Here is a 14,211-nt window from a genome sequence, read left to right as displayed (position 1 = left end):
TTTTGCCTTAGGAGACAGATCCAGAAGACATATTGCTATAACTTATGTCAAAGAGTGTTCTGCCTGTGTTCTCTTCTGGGAGTTTTCATGGTTTTGGGTTTTACACTTATATCTTTAAACCATTTTGAGTTTATTTTTGTATATGATGTGAGGGAATGTTCTAATCTAGAAAGATATATATATTTTTAAGAGCAACTTTATAGAATTATAATGAACATACTTTATTTTTTTCCCCAGCATAATGGTTTCATTATTTTAAAAAATTTGTTTAATTCTTTTTGGGAAAGTTCAAACATATATGAGTGGAAATAATTGTATGGTAAACTCTGATGTACTTACCACATAGCCAGTCAATTCATAGCCAATCTTTTTTCATCTGTATCCCCAACTCCCTTCTATCTTACCCATATCCTTTTGAAACACATCTCAGATACCATATCATTTCATCAATAAATATTTCAGGACGCATCTAACTGAGGTCTTAAAAAATAACAATACAATTATACCTAAAAATGAACAATAATTATTTACTATCATAACATTTCTAATCAGTATTTAAATTTCTGATCATACCACAACTTTTAAAAATATTCATTTCTTTGGATAAACATACTTTAAATTGCACATCTTTAAAGTGCACAATTTGGGAGTTTGGCATATATATACACCTGTGAAACTATCACCATAATCAAGATAATGAACATATCCATCATCCCAAAAAGTAGAAAAATATATATTTGGATAAACTGACAAGAAGGTAGCAGTGGAAAGAGAAATTGATTTTAAAGGAGAGAAGATAATAGAGCCAAACCAATGGAGCAAGTGGAATCTAAATATTTACCTCAGTTATTCATTCAAAGGCTTTTTTTTTTTTCTTCTTTCTCCTTTTCCCTGGTATATCCTATATTACCACTTAAGTTGTAATTTTTTAACTAAATGATGTCAAAATAAGTGATAGATTTCTTTAAAACACAGTATCAGTTACAGAAAAACAGTGTAGCTGTAGAATTTGATTGGGACTATACACTGCAAGCCCTCAGATTCCCCACCACTTCATATGTATCTTTGTATCTTTATATGTCAACACCTTAAAATCTCTAAACTGTGTGTCTTCTCTTGCAGCCCAATTAAAGGATATTGCCTATGGCACCAAGCAGTACAAATTTAAGCCAGAAATCATGCCAGATGACTCAGTTGATGAATTTGATGAAACCATTCACTTAGAACGAGGCGAAAACCTATTTGAAATCCATATCAACAAAGTAACCTTTTCTTCCGAAGTTTTACAGGCATCTGGGGATAAAGAGCCTGTCACCTTCTGTACCTACGCTTTCTATGATTTTGAACTACAGACAACTCCCATAGTACGGGGCCTTCACCCAGAATATAACTTTACTTCTCAATACCTCATTCATGTTAATGACTTATTCTTACAATACATTCAGAAAAATACTGTGACTCTTGAGGTTCACCAAGCTTACAGCACAGATTATGAAACAATCGCAGCTTGTCAGTTGAGATTCCATGAAATTCTAGAAAAAAGTGGTCGAATATTTTGCACAGCAAGTTTGGTTGGTGAGTATAGTCTTACAGACTTCGGCTGTTTGAATCCCTGATTGGTTTCTATATTAATAAGGCATTTCACATTAGTATCTTCTCTCACAGATTCAAGGTGCCTTTAGGGTAAGGACAGTGTTCTCTGATTCAGCTGCCCACTGTTGATTGCACTCTTAAATGTCATTGATAATGTCAGTACAATGGCTGTTAATTTTTTAAAGCTTCTTAGTACAAATGTTTATTTACCATGTTGATATCATTGTTTGATTAAACATTGATTATAGTATGTTGATCAAATATTTTTTAAAGAGTGTATCATTATCACTGTTACTGAGCACTGCGAATACTGTGATCAGTGATAAATAAGACAGATGAAGCCCCTGCCCTCCTGTAGCTTACCTTCTATAGGGAAAGACGGGCCGTAAAACTATACACCTATCCTTAGATGTGAAGAAAGGTGATCGGAGCAAGAGGCTAAAGAGAGAGATGGAAGGTTGCTTATTGAGATAAGGACTTCCCTACAGGATGACATTGATAAAGAGACCTGAATAAAGATCCATTTCAGCCATGGGGCAGCTTAAGCCCATGCACCACAACTAGAGAGCCCGTGTGCTGCAACTGGGACCCACAGCCAAATAAATACTTTTTAAAAATATTTTTTAAAAAGAAAGCTGCATGTCAGGATCCAGGGGAAGATTGTTTTCAGGCAGAGGAAACAGCAAGTACAAAGGCCTGAGGGAAAAACAAACCTGACCAATTGGAGGAACGTCGAGGAGGCCTGTGACTAGAGCAGAGATGACGTTAAAGCAGTAGGCAGGGATCAGATCATGCTGTAGAGCTTTGTGGGTCATGTTTGGACTTTTTTTTTTCTCTGACTGATGCAAATCATTGGATAGTTTTGAGAAGGTGAGTTACGAGATCACACGTAGTTTTTTTTGTTTTTTGTTTGTTTGGCTGTGCTGGGTCTTCATTGCTGCACTCTGGCTTTCTCTAGTTGCAGCAAGTGGGGCTCCTCTCTAGCTGCAGATGGCTTTTCTTGCTGCGGAGCATAGGCTCACAGGCTTCAGTAATTACAGCACTCGGGCTCAGCAGTTGCAGCTCACAGCCTCAGTAGTTATGATACTTGGGCTTAGTTGCTCCACAGCATGTGGAATCTTCCCGGAGCAGGGATCGAATCCATGTACTGTGCATTGGCAGGTGGATTCTTATCCACTGCACCACCAGGGAAGTCCAACACACACAGATACTGGAAGAACCATGCTGGGTGCTGTGGGAAGAATAGTCTGTACAGGCCAAGAGGGAGAATAGGACCATTTTCTGGCGATTGCATTAATCTATGGAAAGAGAATGGTGGCCTGGATTAAGATGGTAATGAAAGTAGTGATAAGACGTAGTCATATTCAGTGTAGGTTGATTAACTCTTCTTTTAAAACTTGTTCATCAACTGAATGTAGAGAAACGAGAAACAGACAAGGTAAGAATTTTGGTGTGAACAGCTAGGAGAATGATGAGGCCATTTGTTGAAATAGGTCGGGGAGAGGAACAAATTTGAGGAAGAAAACTTAAGAATAGTGTCTGAACAAGATTGACCTGCCTGTTAGACAGCCAAGTGGAAATGTCACACGAGCAGTTGGATATAATAGTCTGAAGATCAGGGATAGAAATATAAAAGTGGGATTCATTAGCGTACAGAATATATTTTAAGCCTTGGACCCAGATAATTTCACAGAGAGGGTAACTGTACATAAAGAAGAGAAAGGGACCAAAGGTTGAGCCTTGAGAAACTCTAAAATTTAGCATTCGAGAAGAAGAGGAAGAGCCAGCAAAAGGAAACTAAGGAGTCACCAGTGAAGAGGGAGATAAACCAAGAGATAAACCAAGTATAACCAAGAGATAAACCAAGAGATCCTAGAGGCCAAGCAAAGAAGCCTTCTCAAGAAAGAAAGAAGGTGACTTAGGTTCTAGGGAGGGATTTTATTTTATTGATTGCATAGATAATATATTCACGTGGTTCAAAAAATCCTGCCCTCAGAAACTTAGTGTAGTAGAGAAGTAAACTGGTGAAGTGACAGTTGCCAAAGCAGTCAGTGCCCTAATGAGGACATAGTCCTCGATTCCTGCAAAGGAAGCAGGGAGCTCTTCAGTCTCCCAGGAGCCATGGAGGAAGTCGTCACAGAGGAAGAGAGATAAAGAGCGGCAGAATTGTGAGGACTGAAGATGTGCAGGGCAGACATGCAAGGGTGTATTACGTACAGTATAGATTTGGCGATAGGTATGGTGTTTTCCCCTGTACTTGTGGTACAGTAGAAAAATTAGGAAGGTGCCAAAGATTTCTTGAAATTTGAATTATAATGTGGAATATCACATTCGTAGTTTTGAGATTTCATATTGTATCTGTCAGACTGCATTGAGTGCAGCTTGTTTAAAAAAAAAGAAAAAAATAGCATCAGAAAAAAATCTTTTTACATGTTAGAAGGATTGAAATAGTGTGCATTGGACTACCTCAAACATAGTTTTTTAATAATATTTAACACACAGTGAAACTCATACTTGCAGAAGTAACTTATTTTCTTTTTCTCTGTTATTTGCCAGTCACACACCATCTGTGCAAGTCATATATTATTTTATTCAGTATAAAATTTATAGTTTTAATGCCTAATACCATTGATGTTTGTTTTACTGGTATATATTTTGATTTATGGGGCCATTTTAACAGTGAATTATGTATCGGTTTGTAGGAACTAAAGGAGACATCTCCAATTTTGGCACAGTGGAATACTGGTTCCGATTAAGAGTTCCCATGGATCAAGCGATTCGGCTTTATCGAGAACGGGCAAAGGCTTTGGGATACATAACATCAAATTTTAAGGGGCCAGAGCGAATGCAATGGGTAAGCTTGTTTGACTTTACAACCCTTTTATGACACGGAAATTTTATAGTATTTCTTTATATTACCATGCTTTAAACTGAAATCACTTTCTTTCACAGCCATCAAGTGGCTTTTTTTTTAAACTTTTTATGTCAAAATAATCATAGACTTAACAGGAAGTAGCAAAAATGTACAGAGGTCCCGGGTAGCCTTCACCCTGCTTCTCCCAGTTGTAATATTTTATGTAACTATAGTATAGTATCAAAGCCAGGAAATTGACATTGGTACAGTACTATTAACTAGGCTACAGACTTTATTCAGATTTTCTAAGTTTTTACGTGCACTTATGTGTGTATGCGTGTACACTCTTTTGTGTGTGTGTGTGTGTATTTATGTAGGAAGAAGCAGAGTTAAATGCAGTTTTATCATTTGTATATAATCATGTATCAATCATCACAATCAAGATACAGAATTGATCCGTCACCCCAAAGGAACTCCCTTGTGCTATTCAGGACACTTTCGAAAAATAGAATTGCAATGCTAATATTACACATCAGTTGTAACTTTCATTACAATTTCTGCTGTTAAGGAAATGAATAGCTGTTCTTGGAGTTTCAGTTATTCTTTTTTTCCAACCGTTTCCAACTTCTTCCAAGCTGTTTCAGAAACCTGTAGCTTTCTGAAATGTGAAGTAGAATATAAAATGAATATTCTTTTACTGAGAATTAGAGGTTTAAAAGCAATTCCTCAGAGTAGCATTTTCCAAACTGTGTTTCATGAAATCTTAACAGTCTTATTTCCAGAAGAATTCAATGATCCAATAAATTCAGAAAAGACTGAATTGAGCAAAGTTAAATAAGATCCTTGACTTTAGGGCTTCTTTTGAGATTTGAGTATAATGCGAATCTCAAGAGGAAACATGAAGTATACACTTAAGTAACAAAGGGATAGAATATAGTAGAAATACTTTGGAATGTCTATTCAAGGCACAGTTCTCTTTTTTCACTTGGAACTGGCCTCTCTTCCAATCCATGGGGCTGGGCCCCCAGTGGCCAGCTTTACATTTGATGATCCTGCTCTCTCCCACTCCACCCAATTATAATTAATGATTTAGTAATAGCCACCTGCCTCCAACTGAGCCAATCAGATTCTGCTGTCTGAGATCAAGAGAAAGTAAGACTCTCCATGGCTGAAACGTGGGAAGCTGGGAGCTATGGGGCAGCCATCTGCCACCATGTTAAACTGCAAAGGAAAGAAAACGTATCTAGAAAGAGAATAATGAGCAAGCATACAGAGAAAAATGAAGAACGAGATGGAGAGTAAATTCCTATAGTTTTCCAGTCCCATTCCCTTCCTAAGACACAACCACATTTCTGCTACACAGTTCTGTGAAATAGCCCTATAGCCGTACATTAAAAGCTTCCAAGGTGGAGCAGTGGTAAAGAAGCCACCTGCCAATGCAGCAGATGTTAGAGATGTGGATTCAGTCCCTGGGTCAGGAAGATCCCCTGGAGAATGAAATGGCAACCCACTCCAGTATTCTTCCCAGGAAAATTCCGTGGACGGAGGAGCCTGGCAGGCTATAGTCCATGGGGTTGCAAAAAAAATCAGACATGACTGAGTGACTATGCATGCTCTTATATTAAAGTCTCTTTTCATTGTATTTGCTTGGTGAAACCAGTTTTTATAGCTTTCAATTAAAAGAACCATGATTAATATAACATTGATTCCCAAACTTAAAGAATGGCACCCATGTCCCAGCGATCATCTTTCTGGATTAATGTTCTTCAGAGCACACTTTGGGAAATGCCATTATGAAAAAGGGAATTAGAAATAGTGAAACCACATGATTTATTAATTTTTGTAATTTAAAGAGTTTTAGACTTCCAGTTTATGATTTGAATGAGCCATTTAGTGGTAGAACTTCAGCTTTTGTGGGTAGGGTTGAGGGGAGAAGCAGAAGGGGTACTTTGTAAATCATTCCACTCAGCCCTCTATAGCCGGATGCAGACTAGCCCTGGGAAAGCAGTACTGTGATTCCCTTCTCAGATTTCCCCTATCCATACCACGAGATGTCTCCACTAAGGAGATTATGACTTCAGTTCTGTTTTCTTTCTCTTATAAGCTTCTCTAGAATCAAAAGTTCCAGATGTTCAATCCAGATTCAAAAATACAGTGAAAGAGGGGTCCTGCATGGGAGGTGGAGAGTTCTCTGACATTGCATTCCTGCATTGTTTTGCCCCAGATCACATCGGCTACGAAAGGCTTAGCATTCCGTCAAGGCAGTTGTTCGCTAGAGTACTCGTGCACCGATTGTCTGAGTAATAATAGTTCCATAGAGGGCCATAGAGTAGCTTCCAACTCTGCCTGATAACTCCCTTGGCTCATCTCTCTTCTGAAAAGTCCCTCCAATTCAAGATTTTACCCCTCCAAAGTTTATCTCGCACTGTTCCCTTGTTCTTTGGCCTCAGGTGTCTGCGTCCCCAAATCCCATTGGTTTAGGATGAGGGCCAACCCAAATATAACAAAATCATCTCTCTGAGTGGGTACCATCAAGTTCATTAATTCTCACTTAAGAATGAGATGTGATCAGAATAACTGGAATAGTTGAAGGATTAGCTCTTAATAAAATTGTAAACTAGGTAACATTTATCTTTGAATCTATCTGGTCACTTTACTTGTTAAGCATTAAGTAGAATTAAAAAACATCAGACTATTTTTTTGGCCTTATTTATTTTGTTTGTTTTAACAGCAATCTCTACATGTATGCTCAGTCTTATCTAGTTGCTGCTAACAGCGTCTGTACACAGGTTCTAGAGAATATTGGTTTTGAGTAAGTGTCAAGAGTCTTTTACTGAGAAATTAACTATGAAGTGAAAATCTGCAGTCTTTTGGTCCATTTACAAAATTGTTGTGTTTGGGGGTTGGCAGCTGCTGTTTACTTTTCATTGTATTACTACTGTAATGTAAATATGTATGTTTTTCCAGTTAAGTCATCAGGCACCCAAAACTGCTCAGCTCAGTTCTACTGATTCCACAGATGGCAACTTAAATGAACTTCATATTACAATAAGATGTTGCAACCACCTGCAGTCCCGAGCAAGCCACCTTCAGCCACACCCATATGTTGTGTACAAGTTTTTTGATTTTACAGACCATGACACAGCCATCATTCCCAGTAGCAATGATCCACAGTTTGATGATCATATGTGTTTCCCAGTGCCAATGAATATGGATTTGGATCGATACCTTAAGTCAGAGTCTCTGAGTTTTTACGTATTTGATGATAGTGATACCCAGGAGAATATTTACATAGGAAAAGTCAATGTGCCTCTAATTTCATTGGCACATGACAGATGTATTTCAGGTAAGCCTATTTCTTGAATCAATGAAATTCTCTAAAAAAAGACCTAAATTATTCCTCAATGTTATTGATATGATCTATTTGTAACTAATCTTTCTAGCCTTCTAAGATAATCTTAAACTTTAGAGCCACAATATTATATTTTTGTAGTTATTTTCTTGATAGTTATTCTAAGGATTACAATATGCACCTCAACATGACACAATGCACTTAAACTTAATGCTAATAACTTTCACTGAAATCTAGAAAAATCTACCCCAATATAATTCCATTCCCTCCCCCTTCCTTTGTGATACTGTTGTCATATATGTGTGTGTATATATGTATATATATACATGGTATACCTCTATGTGTTATAAACCCAACAGTACAATGTTAGTTATTGCTTTATATAACCTTATGGCCTTTAAGAGAAGGGAGAATATATGTAATTATAGGAGACTTTTCTATTATATATTTAGCATCTCTGGTATTTATATCTTCATTTGGGTTTGAGTTACTATCTGGTGTCAATTTCTTACTGCAAATAGCTCTATTTTCTCTCCATCTTTTGTGTTATTATTTCATGTATTTTTTATCTTTATATATTATAAATCCCCAAGATAATAATTTTATAATTATGCAATTGTTTTTTAAATCAGTTAAGAAATGAGGAAAAAACGTATTTATACTTTTTATAATTACCTATGTAATTACCTTTATTCACCTCTGTTTCTTCATATTGATACGAGTTACCATCTGGTATTACTTCCTATTAGCCTGAAGAAATTCTTCTAATTTGTCTTGTGAGTCAGGTCTGCTGGCAGTGAATTCACTTAAGCATTGTTATCTGGCAGTGTCTTTATATGTAGCTTTTATTTTCTGAAGGATAGTCTTGCTGGATATCATATTCTTAGTTGTCAGGTTCAGTTTATTTAAGCACTTTGAGTATATCGGACAGTTGATTCTGGCATTCATTGTTTCTAATGAGAAATCATCTGTTAATCTTGTTATGGTTCCCTAATACATGATACAATTTTCAAGATTTTCTTTCTGTTTTGGGGGGCTGGGGAGGGCGTTCAACAATTCCACCCTGATGTGTTTAGTTGTGGATCCCTTTATGCCTTTTCTACTTATAATTTGTTGAGCTTCTTTATGTATAGGGTACTGTCAGGTATCAAATTTGGGGAGTTTTCTGCCCTAATTTCTTCAGTTATTTTTTTCTGCCCTTTCTTCCACTTCTTAGGTTCCTGTTACACATATGTTCATATGTTTAATGGTGTCCTACAGATCTCTGAAGCTCTGTTCATTTTTCTTCATTTTTTGCTTTTCAGCTTGGATAATCACTATTGATTAGTCTTCAAGTTCATTGATTCTTCTGCCAGCTCATATCTCCTACTAAGCCCCTCTATTGAATTTTTTCATTTCAGTAATTATACTTTTTAACTCCAGAACTCCTTTTTAGTTCTCTCTCTTTTTATTGAGATATGGTTGATGTATAATATGTTACAGGTATACAACATAGTGATTTGTCATTTTTAAGGGTTATACTCCATTTATAGTTGTAAAATATTAGCTATATTCCATATTTTATAATATATTCTAGTTCTCTTTTTTATAATTTCTCTCTCTTTATTATGTTCTCTGTTTTATAATTCATTGTCATCACACTTAACTTTAATTCTTTAAAGATGGTTTTTTTTTTAGCTCTTTGAACATATTTACAATAGCTGCTCTTAGGTCTTTGTCTGCTAAGTCTAACATCTGGATGCCCTGAGAAAGCATCTCTAGGTGACATTCTATCTGTGTATGTAGCACATTCTCCTTCCTGTTTCTTTGTGTATCTCATGAATTTTTTTTTTTTTCTGTTGTTTAAATTTGGGCCTTTAGGACACTGTATTTTACAATCTGTAGATTCTAACCCTCCACAGGGTTTCTGTTGCTGTTATTGTTTGTTTGGTGACTTGGCCTGTACTAGTTCTGTAGTTTTGTTTCCCTTGCTATAGCCACTGATATCTCTGCTAAGTTTTTGTTTTCATTTTAAGCCTGAATATAGTTTAGTGATCAGCCTATGGTTGTTGAAAGTTGTGTTCAAACACCTTGAGTTGTCAGGCCCCCACCCTTTTCCTATGGGTCAATGTATGGCTTAGGTGATGCATTCAGTGTTTAGATAGTCTGTAAGTCTCACATTCAGCCAGGGACAAGTAGCTTCTTGTTGTTCAATTGCTAAGTCATGTCCAACTCTTTGTGACCCCATGACCTGCAGCATGCCAGGCTTCCCTGTCCTTCACCATCTCCCAGAGTTTGCTCAAACTCATGTCCATTGAGTGGCCAAATATTGGAGCATCAGCTTCAACATCAGTCCTTTTAGTGAATATTCAGGGTTGATTTCCTTTAGGATTGGCTGGTTTGATCTCCTAGTTGTCCAAGGGACTCTCAACAGTCTTCTCCAGCACCACAGTTCAAAAGCATCAATTCTTCTGTGCTCAGCCTTCTTTATGGTCCAACTCTCACATCCGTACAGGACTATTAGAAAAACTATAGCTTTGACTATATGGACCTTTGTTGGCAAAGTGATGTCTCTGCTTTTTAATATACTGTCTAGGTTTGTCAGGTAGCTCTCATAGCTTAGTCAATAAAGAATCTGCCTGCAATGCAGGAGGCCCGGGTTCAATTCCTAGTTGGGAAAATCCCCTGGAGAAGGAAAAGGCAACCCACCCCAGTATTCTTGCCTGGAGAATCCACGGACAGAGGAGCCTGGCAGGCTGCAGTCCACAGGGTTGCAAGAGTTGGACACGACTTAGCGACTAAACCACTAGGTTCATCATAGCTTTTCTTCCAAGGAGCAAGTGTCTTTTAATTTTGTGACTTCAGTCATCATCTGCAGTGATAAGTCTGTCATTGTTTCCATTTTTTCCCCATCTATTTGCCAAGTAGCTTTACTAGGGCCTTTTCTGACTCCTATTGTTCTTACTGAGGTTTCGTAGATTTTCTTGAACAAGTGCTGCTTAATTTGTTGTATACCTTTGATCAATTTCTGGAGTTCTTAAATGAATTTTTTTGACCATTTTATGTGGTGTTATCATTGCTTTTTGTGGAAAATATTTACTGATCTCTTCACTCAGCCATTCTGTAAATCTCACCTATGCCTATTACAGAAGTTTCTCACTTCCCTATATTCCACCTGTATCCTTTTTTTCTACGAAAGTCTAGAGTTGTTGTTTAGTTTTTCCTAGCCAGCCATTAGAAGAAGTGTCAAACACTTGAGAACGAAGTAAAGGATACAATAGTTATGCTTGAAATATAGGTTTGTTTTTTTCAAGTCAGGGATTTTCATATTGAAAACTCTAGTATAAGGATTAAAATGTGTGACTCAGTATTACATATTCAGCTAGGTGATACTTTATGTTTTAGATGGTTCGTTTATTTTATAGACTTTTTTGCTATGCTACTGTTAATCTGGAATGATTTAACAGATCCCAGTAAAATGTATTTAAAATTAGAATAATGTAGTAATATAAGGACTCCTTAGGATATATACATTATTGTGTATTATATATAGATAAATTTTGAAGTTTTAATGTATTTTGTACATTATAATATATAATATATATATATAATGTATAATGTACAGAGACACAAGAATATCAAGTAAAAAATGAAGGTTCTTATTTGAGCTATAACCCAGATAGTATCTTAGAAGAAGGCTAAAAATTCTGAAGAATCTCTGAATTTAATTTCAATGAATTAAAATATTTATAAGCTAATTTTCTCCTCTTTGAATAGGTATTATCTGTGAGGTCTTAACTTTTAAAAGCAGTCTGCTTGAGAAATGAGCCTGTCATAGATCCTTTTGTCTTATTTTATTCTCTTAAGCCATTTGAGTTGTAAGTAAAAGCTAAACTTATTTGTAAAGTTGTGGGGTAGTTTCTTTTTGCTGTTCTTTAATTCTTATGGTAATAAAACTTCCCTCTAGCATTAATTACAATTATTTTTGTAATTTGACAGGCATATTTGAGTTAACAGATCATGAAATGCATCCTGCCGGAACCATTCATGTTATATTGAAATGGAAATTTGCTTACCTTCCACCAAGTGGTTGTATAACAACTGAAGACTTAGGAAATTTCATACACAAAGAAGAGTCAGAGGTTGTTCAAAGACTACCTCCAACATCCTCTGTTAGTACTATAATTGTAGTGAGTAACAGTGACTTTGAATTTCCTATAAAATTATTATTATTCCTACATAATTATTATTATTATTCCTTAATAAATAGCCACATAAAAGAGAAAAAAAATCTGAAAAGTATGTTCATTATACTCAGTTTGACATATTGGTTTATCTTAGGCACCAACACCTAAACCAAGACGTTTAACAACTAAAGATAAGAAGGTATCTTTTATGGATATCACACCACATCAGCATTATGTAAGTAGTAAACATTCAGAACACTGCTTTTTCCGCCCCCTGCATAACCAATATTTGAAACAAATGAATAGTATACCCTACCTGATTAAAGGGAAACAGATATAAAACACTTCTTCTTCCTGTAAAATGTTACCTTTGTAATTGGCACTGTGTGTAAAAGTTAAACGATCTTACTCTTGATCTGAATCTTCCATTGGCCCCATGTCTCTCTCGAGATACTACCCCCAGTCTTCTTTCCCCATTTACCATAAAGCAAAATAGAACAAAAGTCTTCAAAAAGTTGTCTTAATTCTGTCTCCCTTTCCTCAAATTGTTCCTTGCTCACACTAGTAAAACTTTTCCTCATTAAAACCACTTTTGCTAAGGTCACAGTGACTGTCACTTTGCTACATCCAGTGATCAATTCCCTGTCCCTTTCTTAATCTCCCAGTAACTTTTGACACAGTGGAATACTTTCCCTCTTGGCCTCTGGGATACCATGCCTTCCTAGTTTCCCTCCAGCTTAACTTTTCTCATTCACCTGGAGCATATCTCTAAATGCTGAAGTTCCTCAGCAGTCAAGCTTCAGACCTAGACCCTTTCTCTTCTCAGTCTGCATCTAGGTGAAAGAGACCTTATCCAAAAAAACAAAACAAATGAACAAACATAACAACACAAAAGCATAGTCATAGATCGTCACAGAAACAAAGAACAAATGTGGTTGCTAGAGGGGCTGAGGGAAAGAAAAAAATAGACAAAAGAGATTAGGAGATACAAACTCCCAACTGTAAAATGGATGGGTCACAGATATGAAATGTACAATATGGGGAACACAGTGACTGTGTAGTATCTTTGTATGCTGACACAGTCTAATCACTGTGCTTGTTGTAGTGATCATTTTGAAACGTATAGAAACATCAGATCACTGTGTATTTTAACAGAAAACTAATACAGTGTTATAGGTCAGTTATACTTTGAAACCACATACATGCACTACCATGTGTTAAATCGATAGCCAGTGGGAATCTGCTGTATGGGCACTGAGTGCTCAACCTGGTGCTCTGTGAAAACCATGAGGATGACGATGGGGCAGGGGTTGGGGAAGGTTCAGGATGGAGGGGACACGTGTGCTTGTGGCTGATTCACACTGTTGTATGGCAGAAACCAATACAATATTATAAAGCAATTATCCTCCAATTAAAAATAAATTTTAAAAAGCTCATAGAAAAAGAGATCAGATTTCTGGTTACCAGAGGCAGGGGATGGGGAAGGGCAAATTGGATGAATGTGCTCAAAAGTACAAACTTGCAGTTGTAAAGTAAATAAGTATTAGGGATGTAATGTCCAACATGATAAATACAATTAATACTGCTATATGTTATATATGAAAGTTGTTAAGAGAGTAAATGCTAAGTGTGTACGTATGTGTGTGTGAAAAAGTCTTGGGATGATTTAGGATTTAATAAAAAATAGAAAATAACATATATGCACATTTTCACATTAATATAAGGAGACCTCTACTCTTCCTGAAGATAGAAAGGAAATTTCGCCAGAAGTGGAACATATACCAGAAAGAGAAATTGATATGCCAACTGTTTCACATATTCCCAAGGTATGTGTTTACATTAAAATTATCTTGAAAGGTTTCTTTTTTTTTAAATACTTTGTCATGATCATTGGGACTTCCCTTGTGGTCCAGAGGTTAAGAATCCCCCTGCCAACACAGGGGATACAGGTTCAATCCCTAGTCCAGGAACTAAGATCCCACATGCCACAGGGCAACTGAGATCGTGAGCTGCAGCTTCTGAAGCCTGCACACTGTAGAGCCTGTGGTCTGCAACAAGAGAAGCCACCGCAACCAGAAGCCTGCACACCACAACTAGAGAGTAGCCTCCGCTTGCCACAACTAGAGAAGGCCCACATGCAGCAACGGAGAGCCCCACGTGCCACAATGAAGACCCAGTGTGGTCAAAAATGAAAAAAAAAATTTTTTTTTAAAGAAATCATATCACTGATCCTATCCTATATGACT

General features: G+C 36.7%; 1 protein-coding gene across 7 annotated transcripts in view; it reads left to right on the top strand.

Annotated features, from left to right (window-relative positions):
- RPGRIP1L (RPGRIP1 like) overlaps positions 1 to 14,211 on the top strand; it is a 97,007-nt gene that overhangs the window by 47,054 nt on the left and 35,742 nt on the right. For 4 of the 7 annotated variants that reach the window (XM_006043051.4, XM_044931856.2, XM_044931852.2 and 1 more), the window contains 6 exons: positions 1,123 to 1,575; positions 4,296 to 4,447; positions 7,415 to 7,793; positions 11,778 to 11,968; positions 12,120 to 12,200; positions 13,690 to 13,791. In XM_006043051.4, coding sequence (XP_006043113.4) covers positions 1,123 to 1,575; positions 4,296 to 4,447; positions 7,415 to 7,793; positions 11,778 to 11,968; positions 12,120 to 12,200; positions 13,690 to 13,791 — 1,358 coding nt within the window. The remainder of the gene's footprint in view (positions 1 to 1,122; positions 1,576 to 4,295; positions 4,448 to 7,414; positions 7,794 to 11,777; positions 11,969 to 12,119; positions 12,201 to 13,689; positions 13,792 to 14,211) is intronic. The other 3 variants (XM_044931857.2, XM_044931855.2, XM_044931854.2) reach the window with 3 other exon arrangements.

Source organism: Bubalus bubalis, chromosome 18 (genome assembly GCF_019923935.1).
Source record: "Bubalus bubalis isolate 160015118507 breed Murrah chromosome 18, NDDB_SH_1, whole genome shotgun sequence".
Taxonomy (NCBI): Eukaryota; Metazoa; Chordata; class Mammalia; order Artiodactyla; family Bovidae; genus Bubalus; species Bubalus bubalis.
Note: the sequence above shows the minus strand (reverse complement) of the source record. Positions and strands in the feature narration are given on the sequence as shown.